The sequence below is a fragment of the Apostichopus japonicus genome, chromosome 12, assembly GCF_037975245.1.
Source record: "Apostichopus japonicus isolate 1M-3 chromosome 12, ASM3797524v1, whole genome shotgun sequence".
NCBI classification, from domain to species: domain Eukaryota; kingdom Metazoa; phylum Echinodermata; class Holothuroidea; order Aspidochirotida; family Stichopodidae; genus Apostichopus; species Apostichopus japonicus.
This window is the reverse complement of record NC_092572.1, coordinates 13,257,826-13,282,415: the sequence shown is the minus strand read 5'-3', so window position 1 is coordinate 13,282,415 and position 24,590 is coordinate 13,257,826. Positions and strand designations below refer to the sequence as shown.

The window sequence follows — 24,590 nt, the reverse complement described above, 5'->3', positions numbered from 1 at the left end:
ACTACAAAGCCTACAGTGGGATGACAACCTTTTTTACCGGTTTCGAACCTCTGGACATACAATCAGCGTTCATAGCCTAGTGGTAGTGTCCAAATATAAAGCGGGGAGCCCGGGTTCGAATCCAGGTGGAGGCTGGAAGGCTATTTTTTTTAACTGTTCTGGATTTCCCAACTCACTACGATTTCGATTATATATATTATATGATATAAATAAATGTATATATATATATATATATTTATGAAAATCGTAATGAATTGGAAAATCAAGAACAGTGAAAAAGCTTCCAGCCTCCACCGGGATTCGAACCCAGGCCTCCCGCATTGTACGCGCACACCCTAACCAACTAGGCCATGGACTAAACCGGTAAACCGGTAAGGAAGGTCGTAATTCCACTGTAGGCGTTTTTCACCTATATCGAACAATACTAATTCTGTTTTTGGTGACATATTTTGCCTTACTCTAGAGATCAAACATGATGCTAACCAACTCGAAATCATTTGTGATATATATATATATATATATATATATATATATATATATATATATATATATATATATATATATATATATATATATATACTAGAGACTGTTTACTTACACTAGAGATCAAACATAATGCTAACCAACTCGAATATCATTTGTGATTCCTTAAGCCGGATCTCGTAAAATACATAATAGAAAAGTATAAAAGATATATATAGATAAATATATATATATATATATATATATATATATATATATATATATATATATATATATATATATATACATATATATATATATATATATATATATATATATTTATATGTATATATATAAAAAATAGTCTTTATATATATATATATATATATATATATATATATATATATATATATAAATATATATATATGTATATATATTTATAGCCTATTTAGCCTATATAGCCTTGTATTTTGGCCCTCGCTAGTGGAGCAATGGTTCAAAGAAGGACAAACAAACAAAGCGAAAGTGCAAGATCTTTACCTGAAGCTTGGGCATGTTTGAAGTGATGACATTAGTATATATTATCGTGATGTAACTCTCACAAGGATTAGACTGTGTCGCCTAACTCTCGAACTGTTTGACTGTTGGTTAAGTTTGCTGTCGATAAATGAAGTACTCTGTCAGTGGAATGACGAATAGATTAGAAGGTTAGTGTATGCCATTTAAAGTTGCAGTTATTATTCGCTGTTATGTTTACAACTATTTATATCAAATCGTATTAATCTTCTATCCCAACGCAGCGCTCTTTTTCCTGGTACTGATCAGTTACTCAGATACCATCAACGCTACAAAGGATACAATTCGGAATGTTACATTGTTGTTAGAACCAGGAGAAGACTTATGCCTGGCGTGTCCAGTCACAGATAGCGAGGTCAAGAAAATGGAATGGTGGCTGGGAATGAAGGAGTTAAGACTCTACAGAGACAGCATCACAGTAACTGATTATTATAAATCCTCTTTAAATACTTGCAGTCCTGGAAACTATTCTCTTGGAATTCAAAACATTCCTATAAACTTAAGTGATACAGAATACACATGTTGGAGGTCTGGTGAACTTCTTGCAGTTTTTAAAATCAAGATAGAAGGTAAGATTTCCATTAGGTGCATCTTCTCCCGGTTGTATTTTTTCTTTTTCTTTTCCTCCAATACAGTTGTATTTTGTTGAAATATTTTTAGAATACATATCCACGATGATGAACGTTTAAAGCCGTTTGTAATGTTACATTGCCAACTGTAGGAATGCTTACACTCTTGGCATAATATAAGTGCTTCTTGGTACATTTCGGTTTGATTCCAATCCTACTAGCTTCATGTATAATATGTGTAAGTCATCTTTCGAATTATATAAAAGGATTACTCAAAAATATTTTGTCAAACACAAGATTCCAACTCTTTATTGTCCAATTATGCATGATGTTTTCTTAATTATTCGTAGCTACAACTCCATATCACAAACCAAAGCCCTAGGATTGAATGGAACAGCATATTTAAATGTTCGATTATTGTAATGGAAGCAATGAGCATGTGTAAATTGTCGATTTTAACATTTCTGTGTAATTTGTGAGACTTAATTTGTAAAAGGTTGTTAGTTGACTCCCGGTAAAGCCAAGACTGTCCACAGTGTTTCCTATGTCCACCGTCGTGTCTTGTTTTAGCTGAGGATTGGCAATGGCGACACATAAATTCCTAGTATCACGGAATTGATTTCCCAATAATACCGTAGATATACTGTAATCGAAATCCTAGTAGGCCCTCCTGCTTAACGTGCCCTTGTTCGCTGATTTTTTTTTTTATATTCAACAAAAAAGGTTGGTGGAGAATAGGTACCATAAATCTTATTAATATATTTTTACTTAATTTTGTCAGTCACCCCAACAGTGAAAATTCTATTTAGTCATGACAACTATCCAAGTACAGAGGCAGTGGTGGATGATCTAACATGCGTAATTTACAGAGCCATTCAGCCTTTCAACATCACATGGTTCGTAGATGGACTCTTTCACAAACAATACATGTTTAATGACCGAGACAGGAGCATTGCGAATTTCAATTCTACAATATCCGCAACATCCGTTCCCTTCAGAAGAAATTTTGCGAACATATCCTGTCAAATTGACGGCCCCTTTGTAGCGTTTGGAAGTAATTTTATTGTGCTCCGCCATACTTTCGGACAGAATGACACCGGTAAGTCTCCGTTACGTTGTTCAATATATTTAATATATTTGTCTTCACTGTAGCATAACTAGAAATAAATTTGTAAATTTGAAGCTTGAAGAGGCGATATTGCCAACTGTTCTTATAATGTATATCCAGAAAGAGAACCACAAACTAAGCAATCAATCGGGTACTGTATTTTTAGAATATTCATTTAAATTTATGCTCATATTGGTCTATAAAACAATGTAATTTCACTGAATCAAATTGATGTGATAGAGAATGGTGCTCGGCTGATTTGTATGCTAGTAAATACCTACCTCACTGAATGAAACTCTAACTTACTATAAAAAAAAACTACAATGCAAGGAGATAACTTATATATTTAATAATCTCAACAGGAACGGCACCTAAGTTATGATAGGCAAATGTAAGAAATACTTGCATTATAACTGCACAAAGGGTATACATACTTAGTAGTTTTATATTTATTACTTTATCCTCATCAATCTACTTTATATCGTTACTAAACCTTTTAGCGAGGGAAATAAGGTAAAGATAAGTATTTCTCAAGTTGAGGAGTTAGACATTGACTGACCCAGATCAATGTAAAATGCTATTTTTAAAGCTCATTCCGAAAGAAGGACTCGCTAATCAAGTTATTCATCATCTCAACGAACTCTCTTCAATCATCTCAACGAACTATAAGTATGAGAGTTCAAGCATGGTTTACATTTAAAGGAGCCAAATTACTTATCAGTGCGCTCGTTGCTGGATCTGCGGGCATTCGACGCCTCTAGTTGTACCCTGATCGTTACAATTTGTCCGATCTAGATAATACATAGAGTCGTAGTTGTCGTACAAGTTTATGCTAAAGCTGATGCAACAATCCCTATTAAAGAAACGATAAATACATAGAATAAATGCATATAAAAGCGTTATTTATCCGGGGTTTTTGTTTAAAGCTTCAGTCAATGACGATTTTATCTTCTTAATTGCTGGAATGATTATTTAAGTATGCATTGTATTGGCGGTAAAAATGCGACTTGGTGAAATGTTTTGTAAAGTTTTTTAATTAGTATGTCGTAATTATATTATAGATACAAGAGTGAACTTTAGCTGGGAATTTCAGAATATTGCGTAACACATTGTTTGACGATAATACCGCTACTGTTAGAACAGCCATCAAATTTGGTAAAACATCCCATTTAACAAAATGAAGTACTAACTCCTTTCAGTTGCCTTACTATATACAACATTTCATAAATGTTCTACCCAAAACAAAACATTTGCCGATAATAAAAATGGTTGTTCATAATCCAAGCTCCAACTTGGACATTCTCACTCTGGATTCCCGGTTAACGATGTGAAATAAATAACTATGTGCGGCACGTACCTAAGTTTCTCTAACATGTACAAACTATATTATTTTAGTTCAATATGTTACTAATTATACCGTATTGGTTTCTTTTTATTTCCTACAAAAGAAAAAGGCGTGATCGTTCTATTTGTATTATCACCGGTTTTGTTCGTTGTTTCTATTGTGACAAGTTTCCTGCTATATCACCGAAACAAAAGTAAGCTTACAAATTCCTCTTTTTTTTTCTTTTCTTTTTTTCTTTCTCGAAAACAGGGCCTTCTGTATTTTCTTCAGTTATGATGAAACGTTGACAACATCCCAAATGTAATGGTCGATATGGCTAAAATTTCGTTAGTAATTTCTGAGAATTATGTTTTCATACTTGCGATCATATTTTATAAACTTGAAGATCATTGTGGTCACGAGAATTGACTACCCCTGTGTCAAGTTGGGTGAAACTGTCCCACGACAGTTTAATAGAAGTGTTCCAGATAATCTGATCTTCGACTGTTTTAAAAATATTCTCAAAATGTAATGTTGGACTTACAAACAAAAACTGCGATTAACATTGCAAAAATGAAACACTTAGCTATATTACAATGTTCGCGTAGGTTCACAAGGATTGTGGTAACTATTAGATTATTACATTAGTTATTGTAGAATATACATTAAAGGAGTACTATAAGAGTTGAAAGCTACAAGGGAGCACGTCACGAGACCCTCCATTGTTGGTACGTTTTGACATCGTCGGTCCAGGTTAATGTATACACGTGAATCATTGGCGACCCGCATACTTGGCATGTTGGTTTGTTAGATAGGGACCTTATGAATTTTATTGGAGGTCAAGATTCATCCGAAGTCAACAGGATAAACAATAAAAACCTTATAACTACTTTATCTCGAGAATGGAATTATACAGATAGCCCATTCTGAGCTGCACAAACCCCTTGATATTTACGACCAACATAATTTGGCGTCAAATGTGAAAACGTTGTGACCACCATAGCTAATGATATGTAACATTGACAAGAATCATATTTCCCACGAGGTGTCATTTTGAGTATAAATGTATTGACATTTTTTATAGTAAAATTTCATGAAACATTCAACAGTATCTCATATAAGCAAAATGTTTCAAAAGATCTTACTTGGATAGCAGTGGCTCATATACCCTGTTAGGATAAAGTCGTCCTAGAAACCTCAATATAGTTTTGCATTCTGGTTCGAACATAGTTCAAAGACAGCTCTGGTTTCTAAGTATCCAAAAACACACATACAAAAACCAACCTTATCTTCTAAGAAGGACCATAAGGAAAGGAGAAGGAGATGGAAGTGAAAGAAATGACACCATTAACCCGCTTATATCTAACATTATAAACAAAAAAATATATAACCTGATTATAAATATTGCCAATCTATACAAATTTCTCAATTAGATGCTTAGCTGGGCCTCTGAAGCGTTGCTGCGCTTGTTTTAGTGTCCATCTTGCTTCTTTTAGGAGCAGGTTGGTTCGCGATGTTTTAATTGCAGCTTGTCACTAATTTTTCCCCTTTAAACATCTCATACTTATGATAAGGTTAGAATGTTGTCACGTGTTTGTTTAGCCTTTTATCTTTAAGGCTGTTATCACGTTGAAACACAACGTATTCAAAATTTGTGAAAATATTGCAATTTCGTAGATTGTGTTTTCCGTACTGTTAATACTTATCAGTCAATTACCTTCAATATTAATGTGTTTTTTTTTCAACAGGGAAAGCAAGTCTAAATAAAATGTAAGTTTGTTTAAACACATGATTTTCATGACTTCATCAGTTAAAACTGGTATAAAGTGAGTACCCGTTAATCAGTTAAAACTGGTATGTGTAATAATTTCTTAACATGTGGTATATCTATGACCAGTTCCTACTGAGAAGAAATTACAAACAAAAATGCTAAACACACAATCATATGCAAAATAATTGACTGGACTAACTAGACTACTCCAAAGCAGCGACGTAGCCAGGAATTTGAAAGGGGGGGAGCACTTTTTGCGATTGATATCGATTTTCAAAAATGTAGGCACGACTATCTGAGCGGAGCGCCACCGTCGGTTGGCGCGGAGCGTACAAGAAAATTTTTGGTTTTACAAACCCCCCAGATGGCCGGAAACGGCCCTTCCCGAGTGTTCATGCTGGTTCCATGGCCTCTTGCTAACTTGAGACACCTCATTCAATATCACTTTTCAACCAAAAAACCAAATGAGTTAAGATAGTACATAATTCAATAATACATAATGTATTTAAAATTAGCAAGGTACATGTACAGAGTAGTCTTACTTTTCAACTGCTGATACTTGTAGTTACATATATAAATAGGCCAGAAATGTCTTAGATACAACTATAGCCAGTAATTGTCTTTGATACAACTGTAAATGTTTAAGTTAGCCTAATAAGAGAAGGCGATAGCTATCCGACGATTGCCATCTGATTCAACTTTCTCAACTGTTTTCTCAACTGAAATATTATCTGCGTAAACAGGTTCTTAACTAGATGTTACAACACTGACAAGATCGGATCCTATAGTCTTTTTCGGCGGGTAGAGTGTTGAATGAAACGGCACGCGATAGAAATGACAGCCTAAATTAGAAGACTAGGTCACCTAATTAAGCCATATTCTTGCTACGTTCATTTCAATAGTTATTCCTGTCTAGACTCTTTAACTCGTCCAGCAAGCTTATGGATTTGAAATATGGGTGTTTTTAAAAAAAGATAACTTGGCCAAAAAAAGTGTAGGCCCGGGCCCACAGTGCTACATACTGGCTACGCCCCTGATCATATGATATCATATTATCAGCAGATTTTGTTTCCTGTTTGAATTCTTTTACATGTTCTTTTACATAATATATCAGAAAGACAAACATAGTGCTCTTTTACAATTTTTCAAGTAGGGTGATTCTTGTTTATTGTCCAATGTCTGGACTTTAATACATTTGACCAACTTAACTGATGGACAATATAATCTTTTATATTTTGGAATATAGCCAGATATGCAGTGGCCTAAAAACAAATATCGTTATCGCAGTGTATTAGCAGTGTAATAATTATTTATAGGAAGTGCGTATCACGTACGATTGCTAGCTTAGCTTCATAACATGCTGTTCGTGCAACAACTTAGGACGAATCATAGAAAGGATGAGAACGAACGTTGTCGACGTTGTTGTGCATACGGTTCGAAACATTCCATAGAGTGCGGTTAGGTAGGCAATATGTATTTTATTACGCAGTGGCCAACTGTAGGCTTGTAATAGGCTATAGGCTAAATTTAGCTAATTGCATCTGCCAAACTAAGTAGTAGTTGAATCAGTAGGCGTGAATGTTACTACGATTACAATCGAGTTAACGGAGCTGACGAGTATTCAAGATCAAAAGAGCACTGACAAAATACCATGCTAAAAAAACAACAGTTTTTAAACATTTTTTTCGACACTGAAAGGGGGGGAGCGGTCGCTCCCCCTGCTCCCCCCCCCCCCCTGGCTACGTCCCTGCTCCAAAGGTTTCGCCAATAACAGAAAATGGATAACTCTTTACTGCAAAACGCTAACAATCTGCAATTTGAACCATCTTTACAAGAGTATACTTACTAGTTGAACATAGGGGCAGTTGTTGAGACTCATAACCAGTCATTAGTTGAAACAGCCTTTGAAGAAAAAAATTCGTCTGTAAGTATTTTTTTTCAGTATCATTTGTTACAGTGTTATAACACAATTCAGTTTATACTGATGAACGGTTGTCTTTTATTCACAGCACTTATCAAGCCATGTACATTGAGTGTACATTAGTATCCACAGACAGGTCTAACATGTTTAAAAGTGTTATAGGACACTTCAGTACTGACCAAGCCATGTACATTGAGTGTACATTAGTATCCACAGACAGGTCTTACATGATTAAAAGTGTTATAGGACACTTCAGTACTGATCAAGCCATGTACATTGAGTGTACATTAGTATCCACAGACAGGTCTAACATGTTTAAAAGTGTTATAGGACACTTCAGTTCTGATCAAGCCATGTACATCGGGTGCACATTAGTATCTACAGACAGGTCCAACATGTGTTACAGTGTTATTACACACTTCGGTACTGACCAAGCAATGTACATAATTTCTATGTTGCTCTTGATTACTGTTACTGAAATTGATGACATCCCTCGATAAGGCTTTTTTTTTATGGAAAAAAAATCGATTTTAAAACAACTCAACCAGCAGTGGCGTTTAATCGATGTCCTATTTGCGGAAAATTCATGATTTATATTTCACCTTATTAAAGAATAGTATAACGCAGAAGAAGTAAGCTCTCTAGCTGTTAACTTGTTAGACCCTACCGGTGAAATTACCTGGCGATTATCTGCCAAAACAATCATCTGACAATATCAGAGATCATCCCTGTTTTATAACCATGAAATATGGACATCTGGGAACCTGCATGTGTGCACACCATGTCAAAATCATTAGCATACAGCCGTTATTGAAATCGAGTTATTTTGTCGTATCTCTTAACTTAATAGTTATCCATCGGCAATATCAAACTACATTTACTTGTCATTCTCCATGAATGTTGAAATAGATCGCTTTTCTTTTGAAAGACATATGATATACTGACATGATACCCAATCTTGATTTTTGTTTCTGTCTCGATTAAAATCGAAAGGCAATTTTCCAGCTCGCAAACAAATGATGATGCAGCAGTAAATACGAGAACAAGCGTTCTTGCATATGATGACATCAACGATGAAGAAGGAGACGACACACCTGTAGATGTACACGGGTCATGTAAGGAATGTTAATGATGACACAAGTGCTAACAAAAAAAAAGAAGTTTTATTATACTTAAATCGATTGTTAAACAAAAATATCTATGACTCATTGTACAATTGAAACTAGACTTTTATTAGTGTGTTTAAACATTGTGTAGTTCAACGAGGTTCTCAGAGGTCCACAATACTATATCATTAAAGTTTTTTCCTTAAGAACCAATACTGAAATGTTTTTTTTTTTCATTATATAACAAAGCGGTAATCAGTTTTTTGTTTCTTTTCCTTTAATCTAACTTTCTCTACATTGACAGCCCAAACCAGTGGCAAAGCTACATCTTTATTAGTTTGTTTGAAAACTGCAACTTTGTTTGAATATTGGAGTGCTCAATATTTTCATAACGAAAGGAACCAGAAGTGCTTTGCAAAGGTACTGTCAGGTAAGGCATTAGAATGATCGACAAAATCTACGAGTAAAAGCAAAGTTCATTATATTAGGTAACAATACCGGGGGGAAATCTTTTGGTGCGCATGAAATACATGTTTCTTCCTCATACTTCCTTTTTGGTCTCAAATGTCCAAACAATATTCTAAACTTGCATTAAGTTATATCATCTCTCAATGCACTTCATTGCAATACTTCAAGCATGTTTATAGGCTGTAACTGAACCATTCCCCTCCCCCTTCCTCCAAGAAAACAGTTTCTTTCAGACTGGCAAGAGATTAAAAACATTGAATGTAACTCCGTATCTTATAAATATTTCGCATAATTACGATATCGTAAGTTTTAATTTTTACTCCAATAGGTTCCGCCACTGTTGACGAAGCGAGATCATTTCAGGAACTTGCACTTGATTTGAGGTCCTTAAAAGAGCATTCCAACCTTGTACAGATAGTATACATAGCCGTTGATGAAGGTCAGATATGTGTTATATTATATTTATCTGTTATTGCCTGAAATGTGTTTCTTTGTTTTTAGGGGGAAGAGCAATCTGAAGTTGTTTGCTACGGGGATTCAAAGCAATGAAATATGGAAAACAATTCTTTACCCTATAGAGTACTTGGTTTCGAGCAGTGAATTTAAACCCTTAGGTTTTATTTTTAACTACTTCTCGTTACTGTTTTGGATGAAGTGTTGGTGCTTGACACGTAATTATAAAGTATTTTTCACTTAAATGCCATGATATTTGTTTTTATTTGTTTGTTGTTTCTTTACTTTTGAAATTGTAGTACCTCAAACAATCTTTTACGAGCATATGAATTTCGGTACGTTGAGAGATTTTATGATGTCGAACTATCAGGAATCAAGGGCATCACGGGCCATATCAAAAGTGGTTAACATGAACAAGACCCTCAAACACAACATGAACAACCAGTTGAGAGACCTATTGTATTTTTCGTCAAGTGTAACTAAAGGCATCCGTTATATTTCCAAACATAAGGTAGGACTTATCCCTCCCCGTGTTATCATCATTATTATGATCATGATGTTGATGATGATATTCATCACCATCATCATCATCATTATCATCATCATTATCATTGTCATCATCATCATCATCATTGTCATGCATCATCATCACCCCATCATCACCATCACTATCACCATGAACATCATCATCATCACATTACTTAGTTTTAATATTTCCACCATCTTCTTTTCTCCGATATGAATGGTATGTGCGTCAGATAATGAAAGAATGAAAGAAGAGAAATAAAACATTTCCTGCACAAGTTAAATTAACAATGTTCCAAAAGTATAGCAGTAGCATAATGTTTTTTCTATAAATGAATGGTACTATAACGAAAGCCATTTACCAAAATACTTACTGCATAATCCAGATGAATGAATAGTGTATGCAAAGCATAATATATAACAGAGAAATGAAAGTATGATACACTGAAGTTATACTTTTTAATAAAAGAACATAAACAATGGGTTTTAAGGTCAGTCAAGCGTACTTGCTGCGTCGAATTTATATCACGTTACTAGAATTGATTTTATTTTTATTTCCGTGCAGTTCAGTCATCCAGCGCTGCGATTAAACAAAGTACTTCTTACACAACACGGAGAGTGTAAAATCTATGACATTTGCCAAACGGAGAAAGCCATGAGAAGGATTGCAGAACATATGGAGAAGGTTTATATATATCTATATCTATATATATATATTAATATATATATATCTATAACAAATGAAATATACATTTATATAAATATATATATATAATATATATATAATACATTTTATATATTTTTATATTTTAATAAATATATAATATATATATATATACATATATATATAAATATATATATACATATTATATATTTTAATATTTTATTAAATATATATAAATACAACTGAAATTAAATATAATTGAAATAGATACATAATAGATACATATTTATATATATATATATATATATATATATATATTTATATATATATTTTTTCATATTTATTTGTATGTATCTTTTTCTATTCTTAAGTTTTTCTCTCTTTTTTTTCTTTTTGGTGAGTCTCCTACTTTGTTAAGCCTTACAGCCTTTATAGGAGACTTCCCGTCACACTGTAAATTGTGATGAAACAAATAAATATACAAATATACAAATATACAAATATCTGATTTCCCATGCTGACGTACCTTTGCAGGAACATCCACCAATTGCATGGATGTCCCCAGAAGCCGTTTTTAACAATCAGTACACCGAAGCAAGTGATGTTTGGGGACTTGCGGTACTTTTCTGGGAACTCTATTCTTTTGGTATGTTATGGTTTGATAAATTATACTGCCTGCGATGGTATATACTAACGATAGAGAAAGACAAAAGCCACACTTCAAACTTCCCTAACGAAACTAATGCAATAATCATAAACTAAGTTATTTCTTCCGGGCGTAGTAATTAAGTTTACCGGTTAAACCTCAACTTTCGTAATCGATTAAAGTAGCAATTTGTATAAAGGTCTTGGAATTATGTAATGAGTAGGGGTCCAGCAACGATCTATAGTGCGTTTTTCTCATTAAAATGCACGAAAGATGAAGGCAAAAACCGTAGGCCGATTTCATCCGGCTTTGTTAGCGGGGCAACATGTATTAACTATCCATGATATTGAATTATGTATTCTCCGCAGATTAATGTATGGTCGGCTGACAATGGTCCAGTAATATTGTAAAATGTTTAACAAGTGTGAATGAACCATTGAATTATCTGATCTTATTCACCAGGTGCATTGCCACTTGTAACGCTGAGCAATTCCGAAGTCGAGCAACGCATGGCGGAAGGATTGAATCTGCCTCAGCCATCGTTTTGCCCAGCTGCTATGTAAGGAAGCATTTTAGATTGTATGTAAATACAGAAAATAGGGTGTATGGTAGATGATGATTAGTTATTCATGTTTTGTTTGGAGTATTGTTCACCACTTTTGATATGAACTAGGATGCCCTAGATTCGACATCCAAAAATATCTTAACATACCGAAATCTTTATGCTCGTAATAGATTGCTTGAGGTACGACAATTTCCTTTTTTTTACCACGGTTTTGTTCTACTTTGTTAATTGTTAACTGACTTGTTCACAGAGGAAAATTGAAATTTCTACAAAGAATGTGCACTTCAGCCAAAGTGCATCATGTTACAAGGATAAACTCAAGAAAACTCAAGAATATTATGACCAAAAAATCAAGCTTTTCAAGTATTTGCGGGAATGACAACACAGACCACCTACTGTGATCTAATTCAGGATGTATTCAAGGTTTTAACGGGACAAAAAAGTTTGAGAACACGGTATTGATATAAGTTTTTTTTTTAAACTAACAATGTGATATATCTTCCTCAATTATGTTAAAGTAGCGTACCCTTCATGGTCGGCATTTTAAAAGTGGTATAAGCTATTGAATTGTTCGCAGGTTACTGCACGACGTAATGTGTATATTTTATATACATATATTGAAGTGAATTTTACATTTATTTACTTTTCTGTTGCAGGTATAACATGATGGTTTCCTGCTGGGATGTTCGGCAAGGACACAGGCCAACGTTTAAGGAGATACAAAATCAAATAAATGATATTTTTAACAATCTCGAAAAGGTATGCTGTAAGCTTCGATTGTTTTCTGTCATTTCTGTAACTGTTACTTATTATACTGAAATATAATTTTACTGACAGAATAGCACAGAAGATACGAATCAGAAACATTAATATTGCTCTGGGATAAATCACACATATTTGTCAGGACATGTTCCCTTTGTTTTATTAAAAAATACCTGCATCCATAATTATCATTTTTATTTGAATTTCAGGAAAAGCAAAAGGATAATGTGTTCGAGAATGAACAACTGCCTTACTTTGTCTTGGAGGGATGAATAGGGGCAAGGCTTTGAATCAGAGGGAGGTCTTTTGAGATATTGAGAACATCTTTCACTTATCAATTCAAGCGGGATATTCCTTTTTTACAAATAACATTTGCCACCTGTTTGGTGCAACAATCACGTGCAAATGGAATCAAACTAGTCTATTGATTTACGAACTATTGTCAAATTATCTTTATCCTCTAGTCAGCACAATACTAGCTTATTAAAATCATGTTCCATAGAAAAAATTATGAAAGAGGAATAAATTCTAGGCATCCTGCTAAAATTTGCTGAAAAAAACATAGGGTTAAAGAGACTGTCGTAGTTTCTCTCTGGCTGCAAAGTTTTTTTTTCTTTCTTTCTGTAGTTTTTACTTCATTGTTCTGACCCTTCAATAAAGTTCCAGTTTTACCCAAGGTTATGTAACGTTACTAATACACCAATTCCTATAGGATGTTCACAATTATTCAGATGAATTCCGTCTATGTAAAAGAAAAATATACCGAAACTCTATCATTGTCCTTCTATGACATCACACCTGTTTGTTTCAAGTTCACTTTGGGTACAGAACGTGTCAACTTCAAATGATTTCATTTCTCAAATTGTTAAAGTAATAATTGAATGAACATTGCATCAAGCTGTTGAGAATATGTTCCTATGCCATCTGTCGAAGTATGTGTTCCTTTGGACAAACCTTTAAGTTCACTGAAGAGTACTGATGTTATCCAATAAATAAATACGGCATTTATATAAATATGCGTTGAAATTGAAAATCTCGGCATTATCGCGATTCTACCTTGCAATAAGTTTACTTTTGGCATGTGTAATTTATTGAGGTTTATATGGTACAATTATTTGTAGGCGAATGTGACTACTTTTTGTTAGAACGACCTAAACTAGTTAAGAAATTGATTCATGGCACAAGCATCTCTCTCAGCCAATGTTGTATCTCAGCAACGGCCAAACCTTTAAAAATGAAAAACGAGAATTGTATATATTAGACCCTATTACACTGGTACATCATTGATCATAGAAATGTTAAGCACAATTATTGTTACACTGTATAGTCGTTCGATATGTCGATAAAAATTAGCTGGAAAAAAAAGAGGGTTAGATGATTGTTACTAGTTGATTGTTACTAGTTGATCATTTAACATACCATTTTATAAGCATTTTATGTTTAGAGAAAGCCATGAGAAGGATTGCAGAACATATGGAGAAGGTATATTATGTGTATCTATATCTATATATATATCTATATATATATATATATATATATATATATGTGTGTGTATACAAATATATTTATATGTATACACACACATATATATATATATATATACATACATACATATATATATATATATATATATTTATATACATATACATATAATGTAACATAAATATATTAGATTTGCCGGCTAAGTAAATGCTGATTAGATTGAAAATGAAAGCAGAGATACCTATGTCGCATTAAGGTAGTGTGAGTCATAGTGTGAGCCATAAGAATATGTCAATCATATCCAATTATCAATTTGTAATATATAAATATATATATATATATATATATATATATATATATATATATATATATATATATATATATATATATGTGTGTGTGTGTGTGTGTGTTAACAATCTAATTCGCGTTTAAGATGGTGTGCCTGAAGGAAAACAGCCAATGAACAAAAAACATGACTACCATAACCATCACTGTTTCTTAAGGGGAACAGAATTGCATCATTACATTTGACAATGCGTTCTGTTTTTTATCATGTAGGTACGAATCTTACGAAAACATGGAGTTGATTATTATTTTCTATTTTTTTTTGGTTGAATTAAACTCTGAATCATTGTTTTTTAATTAACTTTCTCTTTGAAATATAAACCTTTCAAAATTAATGCGAAACTTAATTTAAAATTAATTGTCCGTTGTTCACAGATCTGCTTTTATTAAAGGCATATGCCAATGTCACAACATGTGACAATGAAAGTGAAGAAACCAATGTTTCACCTTGTTTAATGGGAAACCCCGTTTCAATAGTATGTTACTTGCTATAAATATAACGATGATCATGTGCGATTTATATAGCGCTTTAAACCAGCGATATGTTTTAAAGCGCTTATAACATAGGTGATTTTACCCCTGGTCAATGATAACATGTACTAGAGACAAACCGTCCAGTCGGCTGCAGTTATTACTGCGCCCAATAATAGTATAACCTCACAGGTACCCATTTAACTACTGGGTAAAGAGAGGCAATTGAGATAAAGCATATAGCCCAAGGACACAACGTAATGAACTAAGGCTTTTTGAAAGCTTTTTGAAATGCATGACAAAATCTTTGCTATTCCAGAAAGGATGTTGATGATGTTGTCCTAACACATTTTTATTGTTGTTATTGTGTCCTTGGAATGCTTTACAATTAAAATATCCGTTCCTAAATTGTACTAGCCTTCTCTAGATGAACCTATATGAACATTTAGTCGCCATTTTCCATATCAACAAAAACATAGCAAAAATACTTTTTTACAACTGCTGACAACACTTCACGAATGGTTTCAGCCTTTCAGGTACATTATTTTGGTGAGAAACGGAATTCAAAAAAACGACGTATCTCTTTAAATACGAAAGAGGAACCACGTATTTGCCATTACCATTCGCATGACTGGCATATCTCCCACTCGAAAGCAGCTTCGAAATGTAACATCAAATCAATCTTAATTGTTCTATTGTTCTGATCGTGACTGCTCTAGTTTCAAAAAGAAAGCTCTCGCTAACACTTTTGAACATGTCGTAAATCGAAAGTTCATTTCAAAGGGTTCACATCGTACGATATTTAGATATCACATGTCCTATATATTGTTGAGATCCACTGATTGACTTTTCAAATTTCAGCCGATTCACGCAGAGATTACAGTAACTACTGTAAATCTTAAAGTTTTGTACTACAGTAAATACTGGATCGTGCTGACAAATCTGATAAATCGGTAGCATGTACTATAAGGATTACAGTAAGAACCGAGGATATGTGTAATCCCAACAAATCCCAAAAACTTGATTTGTTGAAACTTCACATATCCTCAGTTCTTACTGTAATCCTAAAAGCACATGCCACCGATGTATAGCCCAATCCAGTTCTTACTGCGGTTACAAAACGTTAAGATTTACAGTAGTAACTGTGTTCTCTGTGTGTATCGGGTGCAAATGTAGATGTATACTCAATCCTGTCATTGGATTATTGTTAAAATGTCGTTAAGCCATCTGTTTATCCCCTACACACGTAGCCGAAGTAATGTGTGTAGCGGAACTGGTATCGTAACCACGCAGGTGCTGAAAAACATGTTGAAACAAAGAACGGAGTATCACGGCATTTTAACCAGCGAAAGCCATAATTTTTGTGAGTAATGAAATAGAGCAGGTGGTATCAAATAAATGTGGATACATGTCACTTGTTGAATCAAATGCAGTTCGATCTGTTAATATCCGATTTAAGTAATGGAATACTTCTACTGTGAATATATACGGCTACATGAAAGGAAATTATATGGAAAATGTGAAAATGAAGATTAATATTAGTTTAATCCAGCCTGTTGTATGAAAGTTAAGCTTTATGAGCTTACTGTTACATACAATATTCATGTAAGAGTCCAAAAAGAAAAGAAAATAGTTTGCTTCCAACATTTTTAGATACAAGAGGAAGGAGTGGATGGTTTAAAAAGCGGAAATTGTCCATCTTGTCAAATCAGGTTATTGTAAATTGCTACTATAATAGTTATTTCATAACGCTTTCTATCGATTTTCAGATTCTAAAACAAAGTATTAACCTCAATGCCACGATATGAGTTTACAAACAAGCCACCAATGTCCTAGATCAAATTGTCACATGTTTATAACACTCTGTATTTTGTTGCTTCTTTTTGTGGGTAAATTATGTTCTATGCCTTTCTTACATAGTGTCAGTTTGATCTATACTTTGTACTCATTCTGGAAGAAAATAAATATCTTTCCAGTCTCGGGCATTTGCATGTACAGCTACTTCCTTCGTTTTCCATTTTACAAACCGGATATGAAACATTATTTTTTTCTTCTATAAGTTGACGTTTATGTGATGGCTATGGGATACGGGCAGCTCAGGTTCGGTCGGAATCACGTATTTAAAAAAAGGTAGCGAATAATACACTGTTAGGAATAAAACGTTACATTCAATTGGGCCATGGAAAACCTTGCGGTGCTACCACTTAAAATAATAAGATAAATTTAAATTTATTGTTTTCAGAGCCATATTTAGATATGTCACCGTCTTTGTGGGAAAATGTAGAGTCGTGATTAATGAGACAAAGCTTTGTCATCCTTTCGAAGAATGCTATTAAAATATCCGCGAATTATTTAATTAGCTCAAAGAGTTGAAGGTAATCTATATATTTACTCTTCAGTTTACTTCGAAACTTCGGAAAGTGAAAGTGCTTAATCGGTACCAAATTTAGAGTGACACTCAAGAGCTACTATTATTCAAAAAGACGAAACTATCGTTAAAACATCCAATTCAAAGACATATTCCAGATATAACAATCATTAATTTTTTATGAGGATGTGTTTTACTTTCATATACCATATAAGCTAAAACTGGGCTTTTTAATTTTTTTTTTTAATGTGAAATTTCGATTAATTTAACTTACCAAATTCACCTCATTAGTTCAAAAGATTTGTATCATGAAGGAGAGAAAGACGGGGAAAATGGACGTTTTTCACACCCTGCTTCGTTTGTTGGTTTGGTTTGTCTTTACGAAAGGTACGTTCAACCCTGATCATTATTAATATTGTGAGATATTATCAGTTTTCTTTCCATATTCGTAATAATTTGCGTGCCAACAGCTTCATTCAGTGAAAATCAATATGGAAATGAAATCGTATCATTCATCTTGGTCATGGATTCTAATGGTATGTTACTATCAGGTGTTGTTCACGTTACGGTGTGGTTTAAGGGAGAACATATATAGATATGTTATTAACGAGAAATGTTTCGGTTAAAAGATTAGTTTGTGGAAGTGTTTCGAAAGTTCTTTTAAAAAAATTAACATGAACATCTCTGATATATGAACAAGTCCTCTTCCCTCCTTGCTGGTACCCTCTTCTTCGGTTTATGAAAATGAATTTTAAAAAGTTAACTTAATACGAAAACCCATGAAAGTAAGACGAATTCATACAACAGTATAAATCAGTTCGGAATGTGTAATAAGTATTGTAAATAATGAGAATTCCTTCTCCATAACAAATAATGCTTAATGTACACACGTTTGTGATATGTCATATCAAACTAAAAACGCTTAAACTGAAAATTACATAACATGGTTCTTGTCTCACTAGCTATTAACGTTCACATGTTCGGGAAAACACTCAGTGACCGATAGTTGCACCACTACTTGTATCCAGTAATATGTGTTTAACGTATGCTTATGTGAATTACTGTTTCAGAGAGTGTGTCCAGCTGTGACCATACAAACCCACGTTCCAACTACGTCATAGCTTTTGTTAACGAAAATAAATCGTCATGCTTGGTTTGTCCCATATCTAAAGAGGAAAAGAGCTTACTGTGGACAAGAACAGATGAAAACGAAACGATCCTGTTTAGAGACGACATACGGAGGTTCAATGAAAGAGAACACTCTATTAATGTGAACGATGCCCATTGTCATATCCAGAATTACTCACTAAAATTGTCCAATATGCCGGCAAATGACAGCAGTGGCCAATACACTTGTTGGTATAATGGGTCGGTTGTTACTACCTTCTGTGTTTTGTTACAAGGTATAAAGTTAAAAATAACTTTCAGAACATTTTGAATACTTCTTTTTTTTTCTTTCTTTTTTTGCCTTACTTTACGATAGAAGTGAAGCAAAAGCATAGGCAAATAATGACATATATAAAATCACGAACATTTCGAAATGATTACCTAAACGATTTAATTCAGATAATTTATACATAACGTATCTTGCATGACTTTCCTTTGACTTTCCTTTTCAACAGTCGTTCCACAATTAGACATCAAGCAGAATGGAAAAATAATTTCTCGATATCATAAGAGTTCGGTAGCATTACAGCAACATCTACTGTGCTATGCTTACAATGTTTACACTCCCTGTGTCATAATTTGGCAAGTTAATGGAAATATAGTCCAGTCCGAATCCATTAGAAACAACGGAAGAATTGTGCTGATTAATGTGACGTCTACCTTTGATCAGACACTCTCTTCAAGCACACTCAGTATCACGTGCATGGTAGAAAGCGCTATATTAGCAGACCAAAGTGCATCTGTCACCATTAACGTCGTTGAAGGTAGGTTTAACTATTCATTTCCCCGCAACCATTTTCACGTACTCTTTTACCATTTGGGAGATATCACAGATTTAATGTTACAAGGCTTAAGGTTTGATCAAGTCTAAATGGCACATCATAGAGCCACATGTGTGTTATTCTTCTTATGATTTTCTCTAGTTATTAAATATAAAGTATTTATCCCATTAATATGACATAATGATGGTATTGCTTTCCGTGACAACACTGTTTCCATTCAACATAGCAAATATGGACAAAAAGCAAAGAGACAAACAACATTCAGATCCTTATTCAGGTGATATTTTATCGTAAGGACATAGATATTCTTGTACCATTACAAAATGGTTGTTATATTTGTTACGATCATACTTGGTAACAATATCTCATTTGATAAAATACGAGACTTTCCTATGCCAATGTGGCCGTTATCCTTAAAGTGAACACTGTATATTGTCTGGTTAACTAAATAACAAAAACATTATTTGATCTCTTCAAACTACAATTATTGTTCATGGTCTTTCTGTTATCTTTTGCATGTAACCTTTCCATTAGCTACCGAGAACAGACCAGTGTTAACTCACTTTATAGAGTTTCTCAGAAATTTGTTTGCTGCGGTGATAGCACTTGGGATATTCTGTGTTGGCATCGCAGTTGGTAAACGAATTTGCAAGAAAACGACAGAGCCATCGGCAGCGGTATCATCGGCAGTTGAAAGAGGTTGGTCTAGACTTTCCAGCAGGATATTAGAGAGGACCAGACGTAGATATAATAGATGTGAGGTAGATGTGTCCAGATGTTATAATACTCTTTCTAGACCTCCTGCTATCCCATCTAACAACGCCCTAGAAGCCACAAGAGCTGTATGTTTATCTCCAGACACGAGTGCAACCGGCGCGTCGTCTAGCAGAGAGGATCCTACCTACATCGATATCTACGAAATGGTAGATAAGGGAGCACAAAATGGCAGTCCTAGAGATGCTTCAAATTAGGAGAAGTTTTTGTCTGGAAGTTGATTTAAAAAAAAATGAAAAATAAAGTGAATAGTTAATAAACGTCAAGTGCGTTTAAAATTCATTTCATACTTGGTGGACTTTAACGATTTTCAAATTATTGGAGGATCATTAGACGTAACTATCTGAACAATATGTCCACCCTAAGATATACACATTTGGGCTTCATTTTGATGGTGTTGTGATGCTGAGATTACTCTTTTGTTTAATATTGATGATATTGTTTGTTTCAGTGTGTTTCTTTTAAGATATGTTTGAAACGTATATATTTAAATACATTATGCACAATTTTGTCAATGAGTAAAGCATCCTGTCTCAAATTGAATGTACTACCAAAGAGCTTCACCGTTCTGCTATAATCGTACGTGACTTTGCAGAAAGAGAATACGAATATGGATTTAAAAAGTATACCAACTGACCAGCTCCATAGATAGGACCTTTGCCATCGAAGTATTCTAAGTATTTTGTTATTTTCTTTTGCAATGACAGCATTGGGTATCAAATATGTGCTTAAATCCAAAAGCAAAGCTCGAACGGACTATTAATCCTGAGATGTAGTAATGTTATTGTATTTTAAGCATAGGTTTCACCTTAAGAAAACTGTAGAGCGTCTGAATTGGTATTATCCGAACATGTAAACTTCTCCATTCTGTATTTTTTTAATCTAATGATCAGATCAATACATAAGGCATGGCAAAATTGTAAAACAATTCTCATGTCAAAAATATGTTTCATTTATAGCTAAGCAAGATGGAGAACTATATAAAGCTACAATCGTTTGTATGATGTGTTCACAAATGGTTTCATTGTCCAGTTACGGTTGATAATCAAAGTCTTCATCATTGTAACCTCAATTTACATTTGTTATTTCCTATGCAAGATTGGGTATCAAATATGTGCTTAACTCCTAAGCAACTCTCGAATGAACTATTGATCTTGAATTGTAATGTATAGTATTGTAAACATACGGTTCACATTTAGAAACTGTAGATTGATTGAATTGGTATTGGCCTGAATTGATAAATTCTTGAAGCTAGATCTTTCGAGTATCGCATACTTCTTACAGCGGCTAAATGTGACTATAACTCTTCTCAAATTGCAACCTTTGATGGAGGTCAACTGTTTAAGCTCGTGGACTCAATGTGCGTTGCTATGGTTAACTCTCCGTTGCCTAGCCACGACTGCCAGGAAAAGTTAGCAGATGACTTTGCCAACAATTTTGAGAACATGATTCAGTTGCTTCGTTCTGAGCTTGATCATGTGACTCTTCCGATACTACCTACGGACCCAAATCCCCTTGTAGCCATCACGTGTTCACACTCACATGACAAATGTTTTCATCTCTGTGATAATGAAGAAGTACGTATATAATCCTACAGATGCAAACCACGTCGGGCTCAACTGATCCCTTGCCAACTTGGATCCTCGAGGAATGTCTTGACGAGCTTCTGCCAGTTTCGTCGAAGATTATTAGTTCGTCACTAAGCTCTGGTACCTTCCAATCATCCTTAAAATCCACCATGGTTACTCCTATCATAAAAAAAATTCGTTTATAGACACTGACGTTTTTCAAAACTATCGTGCAATCTCTAATTTAAAATTCGTTGGAAAAGTAATTGAAAAAGCTGCTTCTCTGCAATTTCAAGACTATTTGTCTTGAAATTGCAAGTCACTTCATAACTCCTTTCAATCTGCCTACCGAAAGAATGGTTCAATTTAAACTGCCCTGTTGAGCATTTATAATGACTTCTCCCCGACACTGACTACCACAAAGAATCTCTTCTCGTCCTCCTCGACCTTTGCGCAGCCTTTGACACTATCGACTACCAAACTCTGTTTGATAGGCTGCACACCGAGTCATGGTTTGAAGGCATTATTCTTAGATGGATACAATCTTATTCACAAACCACTCGCAGACTGTTACCATTGAGATTAAACATTAATCACGGCGCTATCTTGAATATGGAGTCACGCAATTATCAGTGTCACATCTTACGGTATGCTAGGGATGATTTATGAAGACGATACACAACTTTGTGTGTTCAATGAATACTGATCAAAAGGATCAGACTATTGATACTTGAATCATGTATATAAACGAAATGAAAACTTGGTGTGTAAACAACAAACTAATTCTCAGCGACGACAAAACCGAATTGATGCATGTTTCGTCACGGTTTTGTTATATCACCCTTGTAACTTCCGTTAAGATTAACGATTCTTGTATCTCCAGTTCCCTCTGTTAAAGATCTGGGCGTTATATTTGATGATTAAACTCACATTGTTGTCTCATGTTAATAACATCTGCCGCTATGCTGCACTCCCTATCAGTTAAAATAGCCAAATTCGCAAGGATATTGATTACAAGTCGACTGAGAACTTATGTTTTTGAATCATCCAGACTTGACTGTCGTAACAGCCTTTTATTTGTTATTCCTGCTTACCAAATCTCTAAGCTTCAGCGCAATCAAAACATCGTCAGATTATTTACCCTCACATATAACATATCCCATATTAAATCTATTCTCCGTCAACTTCACTGGCTTCCTGTTTCGGAAAGAATAAAGTACAAACTTCTCACCCTCACCTACAAAGCTATCAATGGTTTTGCTCCCTACTATATTTCTAACTTACTCATCTTACATATTCCGACTCCCTCACTCAGATGTAACAGTGCGTTTTCCTATAGCCACCAAAAGTTAAACCTCAGATGTTATTAGGAATGCCTCTACCATAGAAAATATTTAAAGCGTCTTAAAATAATAATAATAAACAGTTCTTATTAAGCGCCCGTAACAGAAGTCTCAGGGCGTTTTACAAATATAAAAGTCAAAAAATACAAAAAGAATACAAGTCAAACACACAGCAAAAGAAGAAAATGACCGCTGACCAGACAAGGAACATGCAACGAAAGAGCAAACCAAAAAGAAAACCAGTGTCTGACCATCGATCCTGACCTATTCTAAAAATATACCATACCAATTTGATATAAAATCAAACATGTATATACAAGAGAAAAGTGTCCAATAAAAAATGTCTCACAATATCCGAATTTGTTGAGGTCGCCATCTTGTGGATTTTTAATATAATGCGCAGAACAATACATAACGCATAATATAATTGTTCAAATAATGTTCAAGCCAATGAGAGGCTACATCTGTAACTAAACATGATGGAAAACCATATATAGGTACAATCGTTTGTATGATGTGTTCACACATTGTGTCATTGTACAGTGGCGTATGAGGAAAATCAATACAAAGCGAGTGGTCACATTGGAAACTATATCATCAAGTTTTTAAAAACCGTTGTCCAATTTGGTGTTGTTTAGATATATAGACAAATTTGATCAAAATGACCATAGGAGTCTAAAACGGCATTGTCATTCTTCCATGTTGCAACTTATCCTCGATTCAGTTTGAACCATCGCAGACAGTTTAGGCTACCACTCAAAATACAGATGACCCGTGAAAAAAATAAGTTTACTCCTAAATATAATAAATGTAACAAAATTGTCGTTAACCGTTAATCGTTAACAAAAAAGTGCTTATAATATGAAGTCAGGATGCATGAAAACGATGCAGCTCTCCAAAACCATTATGTTTTATGGGAAACAGATATAATAAACGGATAATAAAATTTACTCTCGCTCATTAGGACAAAAGTGTTAGCAATACTGTTATAAGATGCAAAAGCAATTCATTTCGTCAGAGAAATTTGTTATCATACATCAAAATGGAGGTTTTGAACAAGATACTACATTGGGTTTGTTGCTTTACTTTAATAAAAGGAACGTTACAATCATTCAAACATAATATTCGCCTCTTGCTAAGTCTACTGCTATTTATTTATTTATTCATTCATAATCATAAATACAAGAATTGCCAAGTTACCATTAGCGTTTCTAAGCATTCTTCTGTTTCTCAAACATAACATTCTTGTTTACATATGTCACTTTAGCATGATAAATTTAACAATGGAGCGTGTTACTAGAAACTAATTAATTTAAGAACATAAATGTTTTTTCAATGTCGTGGATTTTTTGTGAATACTGTATTATCAT

General features: G+C 34.0%; 2 protein-coding genes across 3 annotated transcripts; both read left to right on the top strand.

Moving 5' to 3' along the window:
- The first annotated feature begins 1,012 nt into the window (after positions 1 to 1,012).
- Positions 1,013 to 13,678, top strand: LOC139977229 (uncharacterized). The gene is made up of 14 exons (XM_071986466.1): positions 1,013 to 1,169; positions 1,263 to 1,607; positions 2,389 to 2,706; positions 4,164 to 4,253; positions 5,788 to 5,809; positions 8,725 to 8,846; positions 9,142 to 9,267; positions 9,634 to 9,744; positions 10,058 to 10,269; positions 10,849 to 10,968; positions 11,482 to 11,593; positions 12,056 to 12,152; positions 12,815 to 12,917; positions 13,130 to 13,678. The coding sequence occupies exons 1-14, from the start codon at positions 1,130 to 1,132 to the stop codon at positions 13,190 to 13,192; spliced, it is 1,881 nt and encodes a 626-aa protein (XP_071842567.1). The 5' UTR covers positions 1,013 to 1,129; the 3' UTR covers positions 13,193 to 13,678.
- A 3,555-nt stretch (positions 13,679 to 17,233) lies between these two features.
- On the top strand, positions 17,234 to 20,820 carry LOC139977228 (uncharacterized). Of its 2 annotated transcripts, none has more exons than XM_071986464.1 (4): positions 17,234 to 17,973; positions 18,657 to 18,989; positions 19,209 to 19,517; positions 20,070 to 20,820. In XM_071986464.1, exons 1-4 carry the CDS (start codon positions 17,895 to 17,897, stop codon positions 20,504 to 20,506), a joined length of 1,158 nt encoding a protein of 385 aa, XP_071842565.1. In that variant the 5' UTR covers positions 17,234 to 17,894; the 3' UTR covers positions 20,507 to 20,820. The 2 variants fall into 2 exon arrangements, with proteins under 2 accessions (XP_071842565.1, XP_071842566.1); XM_071986465.1 differs by lacking the exon at positions 17,234 to 17,973 and adding an exon at positions 17,984 to 18,122.
- The last annotated feature ends 3,770 nt before the right edge of the window (positions 20,821 to 24,590 follow it).

Bases quoted from the DNA above. Each gene is read 5' to 3' on its own strand.
- LOC139977229 (XM_071986466.1), top strand. From the start codon at position 1,130: ATGAAGTACTCTGTCAGTGGAATGACGAATAGATTAGAAG. The intron at 1,170-1,262 runs GTTAGTGTATGC...ATCCCAACGCAG, and splicing joins AATGACGAATAGATTAGAAG to CGCTCTTTTTCCTGGTACTG. The intron at 11,594-12,055 runs GTATGTTATGGT...CTTATTCACCAG, and splicing joins CTGGGAACTCTATTCTTTTG to GTGCATTGCCACTTGTAACG.
- LOC139977228 (XM_071986464.1), top strand. From the start codon at position 17,895: ATGAAGGAGAGAAAGACGGGGAAAATGGACGTTTTTCACACCCTGCTT. The intron at 17,974-18,656 runs GTACGTTCAACC...TTACTGTTTCAG, and splicing joins TTGGTTTGTCTTTACGAAAG to AGAGTGTGTCCAGCTGTGAC. The intron at 18,990-19,208 runs GTATAAAGTTAA...CCTTTTCAACAG, and splicing joins CTTCTGTGTTTTGTTACAAG to TCGTTCCACAATTAGACATC.